The sequence below is a fragment of the Phyllopteryx taeniolatus genome, chromosome 3, assembly GCF_024500385.1.
Source record: "Phyllopteryx taeniolatus isolate TA_2022b chromosome 3, UOR_Ptae_1.2, whole genome shotgun sequence".
NCBI lineage: Eukaryota > Metazoa > Chordata > Actinopteri > Syngnathiformes > Syngnathidae > Phyllopteryx > Phyllopteryx taeniolatus.
In genome coordinates, this window is record NC_084504.1 from 24,009,277 (window position 1) to 24,027,301 (window position 18,025).

An 18,025-nucleotide genomic window follows, 5' to 3' on the forward strand; every position below is an offset into this window, starting at 1 on the left:
GAGAGGAAAAAAAGCAAGAGCACTCAGGGCTCAACTTGCGACAGGATGACAACTTTAAAATAAATACAACATGACAAATCCACATCTTTGTCCATTTGGCAAAATTCAGGAAGTTCGAGCTTGATGATAAAAAAAACAGGAACTAGGTGTTCAGTATCCTTCAAGCATTGTTTTCATGGCTCGCTCACTTTTTCATACAACCACCGCTTGTATCGTTTCCTCCATGTTGATCATCTCTCCGTCCAACTCCACTTCCACCTGAGGGTGGGTCACCTGCTGCTCATCCACCTCGCTGGAGGACACGCGCACCACCTGGATTTGCACGCCGGCCTTCTTCAGTCTCTCGACATCCTCCTCGCACATCTCGGCCACCCCTCCGTCGTCCACCACGACTGTCGTCGTCTCTTCCATCTCAATCACCTCGATGGGGTTTACTGTGACGTGCTCCACCTGGATGCCGTCGTCCAGCAGCACCGTTTCCGTGGTCTCGATGTTCTGTGTGGTGATCGTGAGCGCTGCGGTCGCTACTGTGTCAGTAACGACCAGCTCTTCGCTCGGCTTTTCGTCCTCTATGGCGTGAACGTCTTTGAGGTGAGCCTTTAGCTCCTGAGGGTCAGTAAACCATAAGTCACACATGGTGCAATGGTTGGGCTTGTCTCCAGTGTGGCTCACAAGATGGTCTTTGAACTGGTCCCAGCTGTTGAAGACACTGCTGCATACCTAGAGGACAAGAAAAACAGCTTAAGCAGGTTACACACATACTAAGTTAGCCCGAATGTGAGCATTTCACCCCCTACTGATTTAAGTCAGCAATGGCCCGATTATCGGATGTCTGTACTGTCTCTTCTGTTAATAGCGATTTTTCCTCCCCAATCTGCTCGTAAAATGATGGAGGCGAACAATCGCAAATCTTATACCTGATCAATATTTATTTATGCAGATATTTCGGTAATCCTTATGTGGCTAGTCAACACCAATTTGGTCGAGCCACAACTGCATGAAACGGAATAATCGCCATTAAGAAGTTAACTGAATCGGTTGAGATTACCACAATCGATTAATCGACAAAAAAACGATAATCAATTTATCAACTATTTTGACAAGAGTATTGTAATAAATTGACTTTTTCTACCATATTCTAATTAATTGAGATGTACATGTACATCAAACTAGTAGCCCTTTGCATATGTGCCTAACTATAAACTAATTCTGTCGATTGTGTGAAATGTTGCTTAGTGTCTCGAAGCAATTGAAGGAAAATGGAATACAATACAGTACAATACAGCAACCAGTAGATGTACTGTTGATTCAGTCTCAACTGCTATGATGTCTAAAGAAGTAAAACATGAAGTCATCCATGGGAGGGTGAGCTACAACCATAATAAAAACAAACTTCCTTTACATGCCTACATTTTTGTCATTAAAATTCTTAAAGGGTTCAAGTCTCACTGATGAATTCAGTACATTTTGCTTAACCTTGGCAAAGACAACATATTAGTTCTGCTTATTACATGACAATGTAAAAATCTATGCCTCGATATGGGATATCTATGTTGGACTCTACCTGGCATTCATAGTGTTTCTTGCGTCCTTTCTTGGCTCCGGCCCCGTTCTGACAGGCCGCCATATGGCACTTCAGCGTGCTGTTCCTCGCAAATCGTTCGTGACAGTCTGGACACTCGTATGGTTTTTCACCTACAGATAAAGACAAAGGCAAGCACAAAGAAGATTGATGTAACGTAATTTCATGAAACACCATAACATAGACAACCTCCTTTCTGCCTTACCAGTATGTTTTCGCAGGTGCTCCTTAAAATGTCCAAAATGGTCGAAGTGCTTTTTACAGTACTCGCAAACGTGAACTCTCTTTGAGGCTTTCTGGTTTTGGGCCTGTTCCTCCACATCAAAATGGAAGGAGCTCAAGTGCTGATTCAAGGCGCCCTCCCGCGTGTAGGCTTTGCCGCAGTGGCTGCACACGTGCGGCTTCTTCAGCAGACTCAGGTGCGTTTTCAGGTGCTGTTTGAGGTGGTAGTACATCTTAAAGGTTCGGTCGCACTTGCTACAGCGGAACGAGTTGTCCACTTCGGAAATCTGGACCTCCACTACCTCCACGTTCTCCAGCACCTTAGAGGCAGTCACCGTTTCTTCCTGATACAGGACTTCCTGTACCTACATAGACAAAACCATACCAGAAGTCATGTTAATAAACTCAGAGGCAAAAATAGGAAAGACAAACCATAAACATTGGTACCTGTGCCCAGACTTACAAGCTGCCACTTTGTTAATTATTTTTGCTTTGTGTTACGAATGAGATTTGGTTACGCTGCCACGCAAGTGAATAAAAAAAATAAATAAATAATACAATTGGCGCAATTAAGGTACTGTAATGACTGGAGGTACAAATGAGTAAGTGGAGATTCAAATTGACTTGCGAGTTTGTTTGCAACAACAAATCCCAAATCATAATTTTTGCATTCAAATCACAACGTATCCCAAAATAACATACACATACATTAAAGCAAGCCATTTTAAACTAAAGAGAAGAATTTGATCTTTCGGCTGTTAAAAGATGCACTTTCAACAGCCGAACAATACAAAATGAGACCATCCGCTAGGAGCTGCTGTTTGCCACTACTCAAGCCCAGACACTCACACGCAGACTAACCGATTCCATCTCCTGACATCATTAGACCACGGACAGCCCTTACAGGAACACATCCAACATACGAATACTACAATACATACAATAATTACACTTTATAAAACCAGTTTATGTATCTACACTATTCTATTGTATTTATACAATAGTGCTATTTTTTATTTTTTTAAAACCCCTAGCAAAAAAAGCAGTGATTAACTGATTTGATAAACAAATAAATTGAGTGACGAGCTTGGTCACGGAACAAATTAAACTTGTATGTTAAGGTGCCACTTTTGGAGCGCCTGCAGCTCATTGCACCTCTTCCATTTCTCCCCTCTTGATGACCTGAAGTGAAGGTTCCCCTTGCTGATATTTGCTGGTGATGTCTGCTAGCAGAGCCAACGCGGAGTCGTTTGATTGGGCGTTCTTTGCGGCGTCCACCACCTCTTCTAGCCCAGAGTCCTCCACCTCGATTGCATTGTCCGCTGTCATCGCTATCTCCACCTGGGAGAACATATGCAGGCCACCCAACTCCACATCATTTTAACATTTAATAAATTTGCTATTTTACAAAAAGTGGTATTAACTTAACTGACAACCACAAAACTACAAACCTGTTCTTCCACTATGGGTAGGGCTTCTGTGATGACGCAAAGCGTCTCAGCAATCTTCCTCTTTTTACTGTTGCTCTTTGGTATCACTGAAGGACTGTCATCTCTCCTACAAGAGGAGACGTGCTCATTTCATATTATGTACCCAACAACAAAATTAAACATTTATGACACTGGGTGTTCCAAAAACATATCATACACATAACGTGTAAAAAAAGTACCGTATTTTCACGACTATAAGGCACACTTAAAAGTCAAATTGTCTCCAAACTGGAAGGCTCGTTATAATGCGGGGCGCCGTACGTGTGCACAGAGTTCCAAAATCTATAAATGTTGTTGTGTAATGACTGACTGGGAGCATTTCCTGCCGACACGCTGCTTATACAGAGGAAAAGCAGACGTGGCTGAGGACAGCATGCGTAAGTAAAGGGGGAAGGGTGCAGGTGAAGATGACGCTAAAGGTGCGCCCCCAGTAGGTATATAGCATCGGTATGTGCATTGTGCAAAACAACATCGGTTTTGGCTAAGGACCCCCGAAAGGTCAAGCCAGCCTCCACTCGTAAAGTAGCAATCAAGCCAGCCGCCCCTAATGTTGGTCCTACTAGGCCTGGCCTGGCCAACCCGCGGCTCGCGAGCCTCATGCGGCTCTTTAACTAGTTTCATGCGGCTCTTCAGGAGCTGTCACATGACATGCGTCAAAAATGATTGGCTGGCGCTGTCATTCACTCCCCCTACAGCTAGATGGCACACTGACCATGTAAGCCTGTTTGAGTGACGTCAAACGAGCGACGAGAGAATCTTTGGTGTGACATCATTTGTGTTGTAAACAATTTCCGTCAAGTTACCTCTTGAAATGGCAGGGAAAAAAAGCACAGCCAAACGAAAATATGAAGAAGAACACAGGACGTTTTTGCCAGAGTGGGAGAGTTTATATTTTTTTGTTAAACGTAATGGCAAGCCGATCTGCCTTATATGTCACGCAGCATTAGCGCATTTCAAAGCTTCAAATCTTCAGCGTCACTTCAGCTCACTCCACCCTAACATCGAACAGGAATTTCCAAAAGGGACTGAACTTCGCAAGAACAAGTTGGTCGCTTTGAAAAGCAAGGCAGAAAAGCAGGTGCAGTTTTTCAAAAAAATTACAAAACACTCGGAGACCGTAACGCTTGCATCATATCAGCTGGCTTGGAACATAGCACAGGCTAAAAAGCCATACAACGAAGGGGACTTCATTAAAAAATGCCTCATTGACGCCTTTGAAATCTTGGCTCCTGGAGACGACAAACTAAAACGGAGCGTATCAGAGGTTCAACTGTCCCGCCACAGTGTTAAACGCAGAATATCGGATATTAATACAGCTGTTGAATCACAGTTGCACTCTGACCTTCAAGCATGTGAGTATTTTAGTGTGGCATTGGATGAGAGTTGTGACATACAAGACAAGCCTCAGTTGGCAATATTTGCACGGTCTGTGTCAAATGAATGTATGATCAAAGAAGAACTCCTTGATATTGTGCCATTAAAAGACAGAACCCGTGGCATAGATGTGAAAGAAGCAATGATGGCTGCGTTTGCAAAAGCAAATCTGCCCATACCGAAACTAACTGCAATAGCCACGGATGGAGCGCCAGCCATGATCGGAAGTCTCACTAAGCAGCATAGTAAGAGAGAGATGTTATTGAAAATTATTCTATTATTGTTTGTGGACTTGCTTGAACTGAGAGTTTGTGTGTGTGAGACAGTGCACACAATGTGAACTGTTGAAAATTACTGATATCATCATGTTGGTGTGGTTATTTTCATTAGATCTGGCTGAGCAGAGGTCTGTGTATGCGTGCATACATGATTCAAAGATGATGTTCATGTGTACCCATGTGTATGATGTGGCTCTTTGCAGTAACACAGAAAAAAAAGTGGCTCTTAGTCTCTGACTAGTTGGCCACCCCTGTACTAGGCATTACAGTAATAAGTCGCGGCGAAAGCCACCTTCAAAATAAAAGCTTACAATAATACGGACGTCAATGCTCTGCGGTTAAGGAATGCAACCAGCAAGGTTAATTTGAATCTTGAGATGCATTAAAAATGTAGTGTATTTGATATCTTATAAAAAATAAATGGTAAATGGACTGCACTTATGTAGCGTTTTATCTACACCATCACAGTGCCCAAAGCGCTTTACAAAGCCTCACATTCACACATTTACAAACCACCCTAAAATAATCCCCTTGGTATCGCAAAAAAAAATGTAAAAAAAAAAAAATCGATGAGATATCGCAACACTACACTGGACCGGCTTTGCGATATCTCATAGATTTTTTTTTAACATATTTCCAGTCAGGGGTAACGACAGCAAAATATGCAGTTTTCAGAGACTTTTATTTTGAAATACAATATCAGATCTTCATCAAACCTCTTTTAGTGGAGTCCTTGGTGGTCTGTCACACAGATCTGGACTTGTCTTGCAATACCAAGGGGATTATTTTAGGGTGGCTTTGGCTCAGTAGGTAGAACAGGTTCAAATCCCTGCTACGACTGTCCGTCCGCATGTCGAAGTGTCCTTGGGCAAGACACTGAACCCTAATTTCTCCCAGGGGGCCTGGCAGCGCCTCGCATGGCAGCAGTCGCCAATTGGTTTATGAATGCGTGTGTGAATGTGAGGCTTTGTAAAGCGCTTTGGGCACTGTGATGATGTAGATAAAGTGCTATATAAGTGCAGTCCATTTACCATTTATTTTTCCTAAGACATCAAATAAACTACATTTTTTAGATGTAGCTCAAGATTCAAATTAACCTTGCTGGTTGCATTCCTTAATCGAAGAGCACTGACGTCCGTATTATTGGGAAGCTGTTATTTTGAAGGTGGCTTTCGCCGCGAGCTGGCGAACTATTACCGTAATACCTAGTATGAACAGAATTAGGGGTGACTGGCTTGACTGCTACTTTACAAGTGGGGGCTGGCTTGATCGCAGTCGAAAAACGGCACCTACAAAGAGACACGCTTACGAACCACAGTTTAAACTGGAAGCTATCAGTTACGCGGAGGAACATGGGAATCGAGCAGCCGCGAGAGAATTCAAGATCAACGAATCCATGGTTCGCAAGTGGAGGAAGCCGGAAAACGAGCTTCGCCAAGTCAAGAAGACAAAGCTGAGTTTCCGCGGAAACAAGGCGAGGTGGCCCGAGTTGGGCGAGTTACGCCACAATTTGTGACTGGATTGTGGAGGCTTGGGCTAACGTGTCTGCTTGCACTGTTGTTCGAGCTTTCGTCAAAGCCGGCATCATTTCTGAGGAGCCGCACGGCAACAAGACTGACTCTGACAATGACGCGAGGTTTGATGGAGAACTTGCCCAGCTGTTCATTTCGGATACAGGAGATGAGGACTTTGATGGATTTGTGGATGAGAATTGATCAAAAAATAACGTGAGTACATTGTTAAATACTTCAATAAAGTACAACCGAACTCAGTTTTGCTCCCGCTGCCTTTTTAAAAATATTGTTTTAGCGTGCATGCATGCTACCATATGTTTTAAGCTAGCGTATGTTTTACCATGCCTGCGCCCAATAATACGGTGCACCTTATGTATGTGTAAAATACAGAAATAGACCCCCAAACTGAGACTGCCCTTTTATTACGGTGCACCCTATGGTCATGAAAATACAGACTGCTTAATGTTAAATTTAAGTTTGTTTTACTTTTTCTGTTTCTTTTCGGGATGAAGAATTCCATTCACTAGCAGTGAAAAGTAATTTTGTTTGTTAGAATACGCTCAAACGCAGTCAAACAAGTGTGTGCACTTTTCAAACATCGACACGAGGCCAACTTCATTTTAAGAGAGTCTCACTTGTTGGCGAGTGCCTTGATGGCTTCCTGCATCTGGAGGTATTCGGCAGCCTTCCAGACATCGAAGGCTTCTTCTTTGCCCGCGACAGCTAGCGTGGCCGTATACGTGAACTCCATCAGTTGCCGGAACGCCATGTTACTCACTCCTTCATGAGAATGACAAAGCAACGGTGGTGTTTAAGGTTTAGGAATACAAGGTATTTTGGCACGATTTCATTTCCATAGTTCCTCATAAAATAACTAGCCTGTTTCGTCAAATGGCCTGTAAATAAACACTTGACCACAAATAGATGCAAAGGGAAGTTTCCAATGAGTTAAAAGACAGCGTTTAGAGTTGCGTTAAGAGCATGGCAGTACCTTCAATCTCCACCAGGGGTTCCTGGGTGAAATCCTGGAAGAACTTGTGAAAAAACTGACTGCAGGCTGCCAACACTGCCTTATGTGCTCGGAACTGGTGCCCTATGAGAGAAGAGATACTTGTTTAGGACATCCAAGCAGCACAACATACTTGATTTACACTGCACTGCTCAAGGAGGAGGTTCGCCTCATTGTTATTTTTCGCGTTGACGCTTGAGGAGTTATGTGCAGCAATTTGGGTGTCTGCGCACGCAGGTTGTTTCACGCTCCATCAGTGTAAACATGGCCATATCGGATATGAGTCATCTGTACATGGAAATGCTTAAAAAGAAAAAAAATTGATATAGGCATTAGCTCCAGTTAGAGAGGATGTTGGGTCTATACAATCCACCTACCGTCTACAATCAAAGTGATGTCTGTGAACTGGTCCAACTGTCGCTGTTCATTCAGTTTGTCCATCATGACTTTGTAGTGATCTGGGAACTCACTGCCTCCTATGACTTCAGCCGCCATTATTCACCAGATTCTTTCCTATGAGGAATAGAGAAACGGAATACAGATAGATAGGTTTCTGGAGTGCCTGCCCACGCATTATGTATGACAAAAACCACCCAGTAATTCTTTTGTTAGCAGCCTATGTCTGAAAATCTGTCTGTGAGCGAGCCTTCTATGGTTACATTAGCCCGTGGTCCATTCATTTGCAGTCTGGATGAAAGGGGTTAACATCTCCTGTTCTGGATGGAAGTCTCCAAGTCTCAAGAAGTCTAAATTAAATGTGTAGATGATGTTTTCCCCTTCTGAGTCACTATAGCCACAATGTAACAATCCACGACACGAGTATTTATTTTTTAGATTACGTTTTACTTTTATCCACTACATTTGAAAACAGATACCCGCACTTTCTATTCGTAGCTTTGTCAAAATAAGCTTGTTAGTTTCTTTTCAACCTATGCGGATGATGACACGGTATGAAAAATAAACTATGATAACGTCAAAGAAAGTTTAGATCTTGATTTATTTATTGAGATCTTGGGACTAATGAGGAAAAGATGGTAACGGATGGTATAGTGGAAGGCGCAGGATATTCAGATGAGGGCCTAGTGTGACTAGCAGTTGGAAAGTTGCTGCTTAATTAATTACTTTTAAAAAAACGGACAACATTTAAAACCAGACTATGCAAAACTTGTGCAATTTGAATATTAAAACCACAGGAGGGCTTCATTGTGGTCCAAATGAGATATGATGCGACATATTATTACCATGCTAGCATCACTGCTAGCTTACTTCCATGTTAGCACACCCAATACAAATCACCAAACTGTATCCAAGGGACGCACTCACAAAAAACTAAATCCTCCAAATTGTCTTACCTGTGTCAAATACGTCTATGTAATCATCCCTGCGACGGAACGTGGTGGAAATAACCCTAGGGCACCACCTGTGAGTTGCCGATAACAATAACGGGCCGCTTAGCATGCTCGCCATTTCGCGTTGGACAATTAACATTACGTCATCAAACCGCGCATTAAAATACACTTTTTCCCGGTCACATTTTCCGATTCCGAGCGCCACGGCTCACAACACGCGACGAAAAGCGTCGCTAAGCATACCTCCAGGTGGTTTGTGGCGCTTCGGAGAGATATTTGTCGGTGATAATTTCTTCGACGCATGTATCGCTGGCTGTGCTTGTCTCGCTTGCTCCGAAAAGGGCGGTCGTTGGACGCAAAGGCCTCGGATTCCCAGAAGCCTTTGCGATGATAATGGACGCCTCGTTGCTTGGTGACAGCGACGGAGAAATGAGATGCATTGTTGTTTTTTGTTGTTGTTTGTTTGTTGTTTTCCTGCAATAAGTTGATCAGTTCTTGTTTTTGGTGTAAAATATTAATTCATTTTATATTTTTAACCCTTCAAATTCCAGTTTGTTCGCACAAGGGCAGGATGGAAAACATCCTCAAAAATAAAATTTGTGTATAATTTCTGAGTAGTATTCTGTACAGTGCATTGCTAATGTGTAGTAGAGGGAGCTTCTGATTTTTAAATTAAAAATGCAATCCTTTCCCAAGGTCAGCAGAGGGTCATCTCCTCTCCACTTCATAAAATCAAAATTGCCTATTGTTTTAGTGTAAACAGTAACAAGCACATTCTGAAAATATTCAAATTTATTGATTATTATCTTGTTGCAAATCACATGAGAAATCTCAAATTTCTAAACAAAAAATTAGTGCAATTTCAAGAGTATTAAGAATCTCTTATCACTTATTTCTACAGCAGCCTATTTCAGAATGTTATTTTTTAAGTGGGACCGTTAAGTGGTCATTTAAGTATTCGTCAGTGCGACCTCCATTCAACAAAATTAGCAGCAACAGTTACGTTCATTGAAAATTTGTAGTTAATACCTTTGCCCAAATCTTCCCCTTGAAATCAAAGCCCTGCATGTGCCTCTCGTGAGCAAGATCTTAAAAAAAAAAAAAAAAAAAAAAAAAAAAAAAAAAAAAAATGAAGGTTAAAAGTATGAGAAAGCGCTTGTGTTGAACAACAACACTCGAGCAGGTCGACGTGCGCGGTGCCAGCCTTTGTCAATGAATTACACTAAGTTTCGGGAATCATCTACTGGTAGTTCTAGTTCTAGTTAGTTATATTTATTGGGTCCATCTGTTTTACGAACCAAATAAACTCGAACGGCAACTTTGATTGTCTTTACAACCAAGTAAAATGATGCAACACACAGTAGTTTACCCTTACTGTCCTAGTTCATCTTCTCATCAGTTACAGTGGCTCCAGCTGTTTGCTGTTTTGTACGACTCCAGCAAATCTTATGAGGCTTCAGCTCAGCTTTTTTTTCCATAACTTTTGTGGAGCAAATGTCAAAGAGAAAAAAAAATGTGATGAAATGGCTGCTCAGAATAATATTAATTTGTCCGCTTTCTATAGCGCTTGTCCTCATTAGGGTGACGCCTATTACAGCTGATTTCGGGGCATGGGTGGGGATATGCCCTGGACTGGTCGCGAGCCAATTGTAGGGCACCTACAGACAGATAACCATTCACATTCTCACCTATGGACAATTTAGAGCACAGGTGTCAAAATCAAGGCTTGGGGGCAAGAGCCGGCCGAGCTACATCATTTCATGTGGCCGGCACAAGCAAATCATGTGCATCTATTTCATGTTCTCCTGTACCAAAATTTCAAATTTTCTTCATGTTTAATAATGCTGAAAAATGGCATGTGTTTTAAAGTAAGAAAGTGAGGCAAGACCCTGGACCATTTTAAACTCAACGAAAACAAAGCAGCTGTACGAAAAGTGGGTCAAAATTTTCACTTGTCTTACGGTAATTTTACTTGAAATAGGTCGGACAAAATTTAGGTGGAGTAAGAAGTTATTTTTACGTGATGAGTCTTATTTTAATTATTTTTGACTAGAAATAAGACAAATATCCTTGGTAAGATTTTGTGTTTTTGCATTGCATGTAATGACATGACGAGGCGATTATACATTTATATGGTTCCGCAGTCATAAGAGAAACAAATCCCTTGTGTTTCTTGTAACGTACTTGCCCAATAAAGCTAATTCTGATAACGGCCCTCTGAGGGAAAACCAGAACTACAGTGAGGCCCGCGCCAAAATTGAATTTGACACCCCTGATTGAGAGTCTTCACTGAACCTAACATGCATGTTTAAATGTGGGGGAACTGGGAGTACATTCAGACTCACTAGGAAGGGCTGAGCTGGAATTTGAACCCAGAAACGGTAAACTGTGAGGCAGATGTGACACTTGTATGACAGTTAATCATGTTGCAATTTTACTTCAAACATATAGTCTGTACAGCTGATAAAGGTTTACGACGACGTTGAGCCTGGACTGAATGAATTCCCTTTACATCGTTTCTTATAGGAAAATTATAATAATAATAATATATTTTTTTTTAAATTAGAGCAACTTGGAATTCACCCAGTTAGAAAACTCATACGGTCATCAAGGTTCGGCAATGTCGATTTTGGCATGCTGATGTGTTCGTTCAAATTAGTCTTTATTGCTTTTTTGGCTTAAAAAAAAAAGTTTTGTGCAACTCATGTCTCTGACCGCAGTCAATTTTCCCCCTCCCCTGGCCCCCCCCCCACCAATGACTTCATCCTTATGGCCTGTTCCTGCATGCACTTAACATGTCAACTCAGACTTTGAGCCTTTTTATAACAATTTAAAAAAATGTTCTTCACTGTAAAACTCCCTAAATGCAACCTTTTTTTTTTTTTGCATAAAACCAAGCAACCAAAATTTTTATTTACACACCCTATCCTAATTATTACATTGTTTTTAATATAAACTTTCTCTAGAAATAAGTCAATTATTCTAAAAGTTAAAGACGTCAATCTGCCTGTCTTTATATGGACTTTGCACAAAAATTCTGGCTACTGACAAGCGATCCACCCTCTGTTCTTTTCCACCTCCCCTCTCTCCAAGTGTTGCACAACTTGTTTTCAACTACCTTCGTGCCTATAAAAAACCTCAAAGTATTAAAATATGTATTCCTTTTGAAATTACAATGCAAATGCACGCAATGTCTCCAGTCCCCACATTTTTTCCTCTTTAAGTAATTTGTCAGGCTGCCAGAGATCACTAAATATTTCCAACCTAATGAAATTTTCACGATTAAAGGGATGCACGTTTTACAGGGGGGGGGGGGGGGGGGGGGAAGTGTCGCCATCAGCAAAAAAAAAAAAAAAAAAAAAAAAAAAGAAGAAGGTCAGATTGACCTTTGTCCTGCTTTGGGCAGACAAAAACAGGCACAGTATAAAAGGAGGGGAGAGCGGCTAACGTGACACTCTTGTTTTTGAACAACGGGCTGCTGCAACTCAACGCTGTGCAGAGGCAATCTTTCGACAAACAGGTATAATAGGTTATTTTTAAAATGACATTTAAAATAAATTTTTGGACAGACAAGGCTTAAAACGTGGATGTTTACTCCATGATTGTCCGCATTTGTGCTCATTATTTACATAGAAATAACACAAAACAACGATTGTTTTGTGAAATTGTGCTGTTTACTTTAAGAGGAGCGCAGGAGGATCGAGTAGTGGTTCGCACTTCTGCCTCACATTTCCGAGGTTCGAACCTCCTGGGTGGAGTTATTGTACATGTTTGAATGCAAATGTGTTACAAAAAGCGACATCTTTGGTGATCTCTCTCTCAGAAGATAGGGGAGGAGAGGCGAGGAGGTGCAGGAGGCATGCAGGCGAGCCTCAGCCTGCTCCTCGCTCTCTGCCTGCTCCGAGGCGGCGGGGCGGAGAGCGAGGGGAGTGCCAGGCCCAGCTGTCAGCCGCCGCCTGATTGGAGGATCGGGTCGGAGGACCCCATGAGGGTGGCGATGGGCCGGGTGACGGTGGTGGCCCTTTTGCAGGCCAGCTGACTGTTCTGCTTGGTGCAGGCATCCAGGTAAGTAGTCGTTAGACTCCAAATTTGTTATAAAGAGTATTTCTGGTCAGAACGTGATCATACAGTGGAATCTCGATTTATGAACGATTCAGTTTGTGAATAATTAAAACAAAGAAATTACCTCGGGTTAGATACTAGTTGTGGTTTACGAACAGTCTAGGCGTGGCTGCGGAAGGCTCAGAACTTTATGCTTTTTCTCGTGCCGCATTAACATCATCGGCTCTATGCTTTAGGTTCTTTGTTTGTTTTTTTTGTCAAAAGCTGCACTGCATTGTGGGAGGTGGTGGCCACAAAGAACGTAAACATTACTGTACTCGTGATTTGCGAACAAACCCACTGTTATTTCATAATCATAAATTGTGTTTTCACCCATTTCTACATTACACAGTATTTATTTTTAACCACACAATGATCAAAATAAGGTAAATATAACATTGTTCTATGGCTGGAACGGATTAATTGCATTTCCATTGATTCAATGGGAAAGATGACTTTGGTTTTCAAACGTTTCGGTTTAAGAATGGGGTCACGGAACATATTAAATACATAACCTGATGTTCCACTGTACTCTGAAGTCAAAAGCTCCCAAAAATTGTCCGAGAGTTCAACCCAAATTTTCTTAGCGAGCTTAAGCAGTGATTTCCAACCACTGTGCCAGAAGAAATCATCAAGTGCACTGCAGGGAATTACTCAATCTCACCTAAATACTCCGAAAATGATTATTTATTTACAGCAAACAATGTATCTTTTGTTCATCTATCGATGCCGGCGACGTATAGTGACAGGCAGAACAATTAAATGCCCGTCCACTAGATGGCAGAAGGTACATTTAACCTTTGTATCCACCTGCTGACATTCATCCAACAGAATAATATCTGTGCGATCAAACAAATACATTTGGGAGTTAATGAGACATATCCAGTACAAGTGAAAATCCAGTGAAATGAATGTTAAAGTGTTTCTTTAAACACTTGCTGAATAGCTAATTACCGCTAATCATAGAACATAGTGGACATTAACATTATTCCTTATGGGAAAAAATGTTAAAACCACATGAAAGTCAACCAGCAGCACAGAAAGGATTGTTTAGCACTTTTGAAGCTTCCACACTAAATATGAGATGACATTTTATTTTGTATTTTGTTTTCACTCCCCCCCGCCTCTAGAATGGATAGCCTGCGCCTGCAGATGGAGAGTGAGGGTTTGAAGGACGTGACCTATATGGTCATCAACCATCAGGGGCCCCAAGCACAACAGCTCCATCCCATGCTGGAACAGAGAATATCGCAGAACATCGCGCTCTACAAACAGCAAGAGGACCAGCCGGACGTGTGGCTGCTGCTGAACGGAGCCAAGGATGACTTTTTCATCTATGACAGGTTTAAACAACTGAACGTGATAATAAATGTGCACGATATAGGGACGTCTTCGGTTAATGAAGTTACGAATTAGTTTCAAGAATGCACGCACATTTATGGGTTAGGGGAGTTACAATTAAGGGTTAACCCTAACTTGGCGCGCCTAACTTTTTTTATTTTATTGTTTTCTATTTATGGTTTAGAAGTGTTAATCATACAAATATTCATTGTAGAGTGAACCTCTGCCTAAACTTTTTATATAAGACAATATGGCGGCAAAGCCATGCCTAATAGGAAAGCAGTAATTGGTGCCAAGGAAGTATGTTGAAGTGATACATCTCGACTGAGAGGAGGGGAGGAGCGATGTTTAGCCTGGGTTGTTAGTGGAAGTTACGGAGGGTGACTTGGATATTCACAATCATTAATTTTTTTATGGGTAATGTTGGATGCATTTGAAATTATTTTAGCATGTTTTGGAATCTTAGTTTGTGGTATATTTACATTTAAAAATTAATAATGGGGAAGTTATGAAAATTACTCATGGAACTCCCGCCATTAACCGAGGACCCCTCGTATAAATATAAGCATCTGTAATTGTGCCCTCTTTTTTTTCTCTCTTCACCATCAGATGTGGGCGCCTTACACGGCAGGTTTCACTTCCATATTCCATCATTGGCCAAGGCCACATTGAGGGTGCCATCAAGGACACCTACTGCAATCGCCTATGTGGTACCTGCACATATGAGGTATTATTATTATTATTAAAAAATATATATATATTTCCCAAAAACAGACTCCAAATTGCCAATAGATTCACACGTTAACTTGTTTCACGTCAATTTTCCACAGAGTGCTGAAATCCCGCCAGAGTGTCAAGTAACTACAGAAGCGCGTCCCAATGCTGCCCCGGCAGTAGACGCAGAACCTGGACAGCATGGTCACCATCACCACCATCACCACCATGCGCACCACGCACACGACCCCAGTATGGGTCATCACCACGGAAACCACGAAACGCAAAGCAAAAGTCACCACAGTTTAGGGCAACAGGCTCACCAGGGGCACTTACACGTTGCGCCCCAGGAGGCGCAGGGGGCGCCGGTGATGCAGCGCCCGTGAGCCCCCGTGAAGCGGAGGTGACGTTCCAAACCCAACTGACGTTGGAGCGCCGGTTCCGACGCCGACGCCGCTCCCGCGGCCAGCTGATGCTGACACTGACGGAAGCTGTTTGGCGAGGCGGGCGAGACGGGCCTGTGACACTGTCAGGAGGCGCTACCCGCCACGTGACGGTGACACGGGCCGGGCGACGAGGCCGATCGCGTCAGCGAGACCTGACAGTGACGCTCGGCGCCCGCCGACTGACCGCCGCCTCAGCCGGAACAGTGAGCCTGACCCCCGGGGGTCGTGAGCTGAGAATGAGGTCATCTGTAAAGCTGGCCGTGATGTCATTCTCGTATAGCCACACCAGCTCACGTCACTCGTTGTCCAGATAGGTCACCATGTTCCCAAATGACCGTTTCCCCCTTTTGGACCCCTCCATCTTTTATGAAATCAGGCGCACAAACTACGCTCTAGTGGCGTCTGGGTGAAGTCAGGATGGCAGGGATGAGACACGAGTCGTTGAGGAACAAGGTGGACAGGGGTTTTCTAAAAATTCACATTAGGCATCCCAAAACAGTGAAAAACCTTTATTGAGCCAAAGCCAAGACATATTTTATTTGAAAAATCTCTCAACACACCATCAAACAAAAAGTGTAAAAATCCGTTGTTTTCATTTTAATTTTTTTTTGACTTACCTATTTGCTGTTTTGGTGTTCCTTCCGGAATGGTCCAAGATATCAAAGCCCTGTCTCATACAAAAGTAGGAGTGATTTTCTAAAAGTAGTACAACTTTTCTATGAGACAAAGCTTTGGTGCCATCTTGTGGAATCTTGGGGTCTTTCAGAAAGCGCACAATAACAGCAAATAGGTGAGTTTTTCAGTAACAGAATAGGTTCTAAAAAAAAAAAAAAAAAAAAAAAAAAAGATTGTTTAAATTTTTCAAAAGCTTGCTTCTCAGTGGAGATGCGTCAACTCAATATACTTCCAACATGACAAGATGTCACCAAAGCATTCTCTGAATAGAATTTTTTCAAAAAGTGGCTTTGAATGTCGGGGACGAGCGAAGTATAGTTTGAGTTACGTAAGCCATATTTACACGGGAACTTCGGGTACATTTCTTCAAAATCCAATCATCTGTCAGCCATTTATTTGCTAGAATAAAGTTGGAAGATGAGTTGGAAATGGCACAAAATTGTCTAGGATTGTAGTTTGTGATGTACTGTTGGCAATTTCCCAATTTTAGGAGGGGTGTCAATTACTCGGGTTTTTTTTTTTTGTGTGCTATTTGAGTAGCTGTACACAGGTTAATTATGTTCTTCTGCCATCTAGTGGAAGAGAATTTAATTTTTCTGCCTGTCACTATACATCGCTGGCATAGAAAGATGCACAAAGATAAAAGTCAACAATAATTTCCGGCACCCTAATAATGGTTGGGAATCACTAGCTGAGAATATGGGGGAGGAAAATGCAGTTAAAACCAGTAATAAGTATAGAATGTGAGGAAGCTTAGCATCAGAAGCTAATCTTTGGATGGCGTAACCTGGGCGCACTGACCTATTGCGGGACATTAATTATGAGGTTAAGCACAGTATTAATCAAATTTTTCATTAGTTTAAATTTTTACGTCACTCGTATCGCAGGCCGTTTCTTGGCTTTGACTACTATAGCAGTATATTTTTTTTCTTTTTCTTGCACACATCTAAACAAAGCAGCAAGCTTCCACTGTCACAAAGAGAGAGAGGATGAATGACTTTTATAATACACGCTGTGCTTAATGATGGTTTCCGCGGGAAGGTGAAATGTCACCCCGGAAATCTGATGCCTGCGCAGACGAACGCATTGTAAAGTGAGTGTGTGAATTCTATGTGAAAGGGCAAGTGGAATAAAACTTTGATTGGATGGCTTCTTTTGCATTTGTGCCTTTTGGATCAAGATGGCAACACAAAATTGGGCAAATCTGTTGTGATTAGATAATAATATTTCACAGTGCATCTATATTTTTTTAATTTTGTACCTAAATGCATATGATTTAATTCAATTTATAACAAATAGAATTGACATGGAAATAAGAATAACGTTTCAACGAATTAGTTGTATTATCAAAAACTAAATTTGAAGGTTTTTATAATATCTCCAAATATTCTTTGGAACTGTGATGTCCAACCAATTATAATATGAACATAATAATAATAATAATTTGCAAATAAACTATTTTATGTCTAACATTATTTTGACCTGTGATTTATAACTAATAATAATAATAATAATAATAATATCATTGTTTTATTAAAACTAATTTTTAGCTTTCTATGTAAAAATATTTTTTGATCTGTAATTTATAACTACTACTACTATTACTACTACTCATGATAATAATAATAATAATAATAATAATAATTATTATTATTATTATAATTCCAGATGCTGTAGATATATTTTTTAAATTGTTGCTACTATGACACGTTCCAAATATGGCCAGCAGATGACGACAAAAATCAATAAAAGAGACAAAAGCATAAGCATAGTGCTTAAAAGAAACGTGTAAAATTGTGTCTAAGGCCTTTAATTTATGGCCTCACCGGGCATTTCATTAGGTACACTTGCACCGTCTAATGAGATTCTTAAACTAATATAAGTTTAGACTTGTTTCACCCATATTTGTGGTTTACACAGAGATGTACAA

General features: G+C 41.4%; 2 protein-coding genes across 9 annotated transcripts; one reads left to right on the forward strand and one right to left on the reverse strand.

The window, feature by feature from the left end:
- Nucleotides 1-30: 30 nt before the first annotated feature.
- On the reverse strand, nt 31-9,231 carry znf131 (zinc finger protein 131). Of its 5 annotated transcripts, XM_061767771.1 has the most exons (10): nt 9,062-9,231; nt 8,822-8,889; nt 7,847-7,982; nt 7,452-7,553; nt 7,096-7,240; nt 3,256-3,361; nt 2,960-3,145; nt 1,788-2,169; nt 1,565-1,695; nt 31-720 (listed from the first exon to the last, which is right to left on the reverse strand). In XM_061767771.1, exons 3-10 carry the CDS (start codon nt 7,962-7,964, stop codon nt 193-195), a joined length of 1,698 nt encoding a protein of 565 aa, XP_061623755.1. In that variant the 5' UTR covers nt 7,965-7,982; nt 8,822-8,889; nt 9,062-9,231; the 3' UTR covers nt 31-192. The 5 variants fall into 5 exon arrangements, with proteins under 5 accessions (XP_061623755.1, XP_061623756.1, XP_061623753.1 ...); XM_061767772.1 differs by lacking the exon at nt 8,822-8,889 and having other exon boundaries at nt 2,987-3,145; XM_061767769.1 differs by lacking the exon at nt 8,822-8,889.
- Nucleotides 9,232-12,193: 2,962 nt separating this feature from the next.
- selenop (selenoprotein P) lies at nt 12,194-17,241 on the forward strand. Of its 4 annotated transcripts, XM_061767790.1 has the most exons (6): nt 12,270-12,338; nt 12,503-12,555; nt 12,645-12,883; nt 14,050-14,262; nt 14,870-14,987; nt 15,091-17,241. In XM_061767790.1, exons 3-6 carry the CDS (start codon nt 12,678-12,680, stop codon nt 15,358-15,360), a joined length of 807 nt encoding a protein of 268 aa, XP_061623774.1. In that variant the 5' UTR covers nt 12,270-12,338; nt 12,503-12,555; nt 12,645-12,677; the 3' UTR covers nt 15,361-17,241. The 4 variants fall into 4 exon arrangements, with proteins under 4 accessions (XP_061623772.1, XP_061623773.1, XP_061623774.1 ...); XM_061767788.1 differs by lacking the exon at nt 12,503-12,555 and having other exon boundaries at nt 12,194-12,338; nt 12,642-12,883; XM_061767789.1 differs by lacking the exon at nt 12,503-12,555 and having other exon boundaries at nt 12,196-12,338.
- Nucleotides 17,242-18,025: the final 784 nt, after the last annotated feature.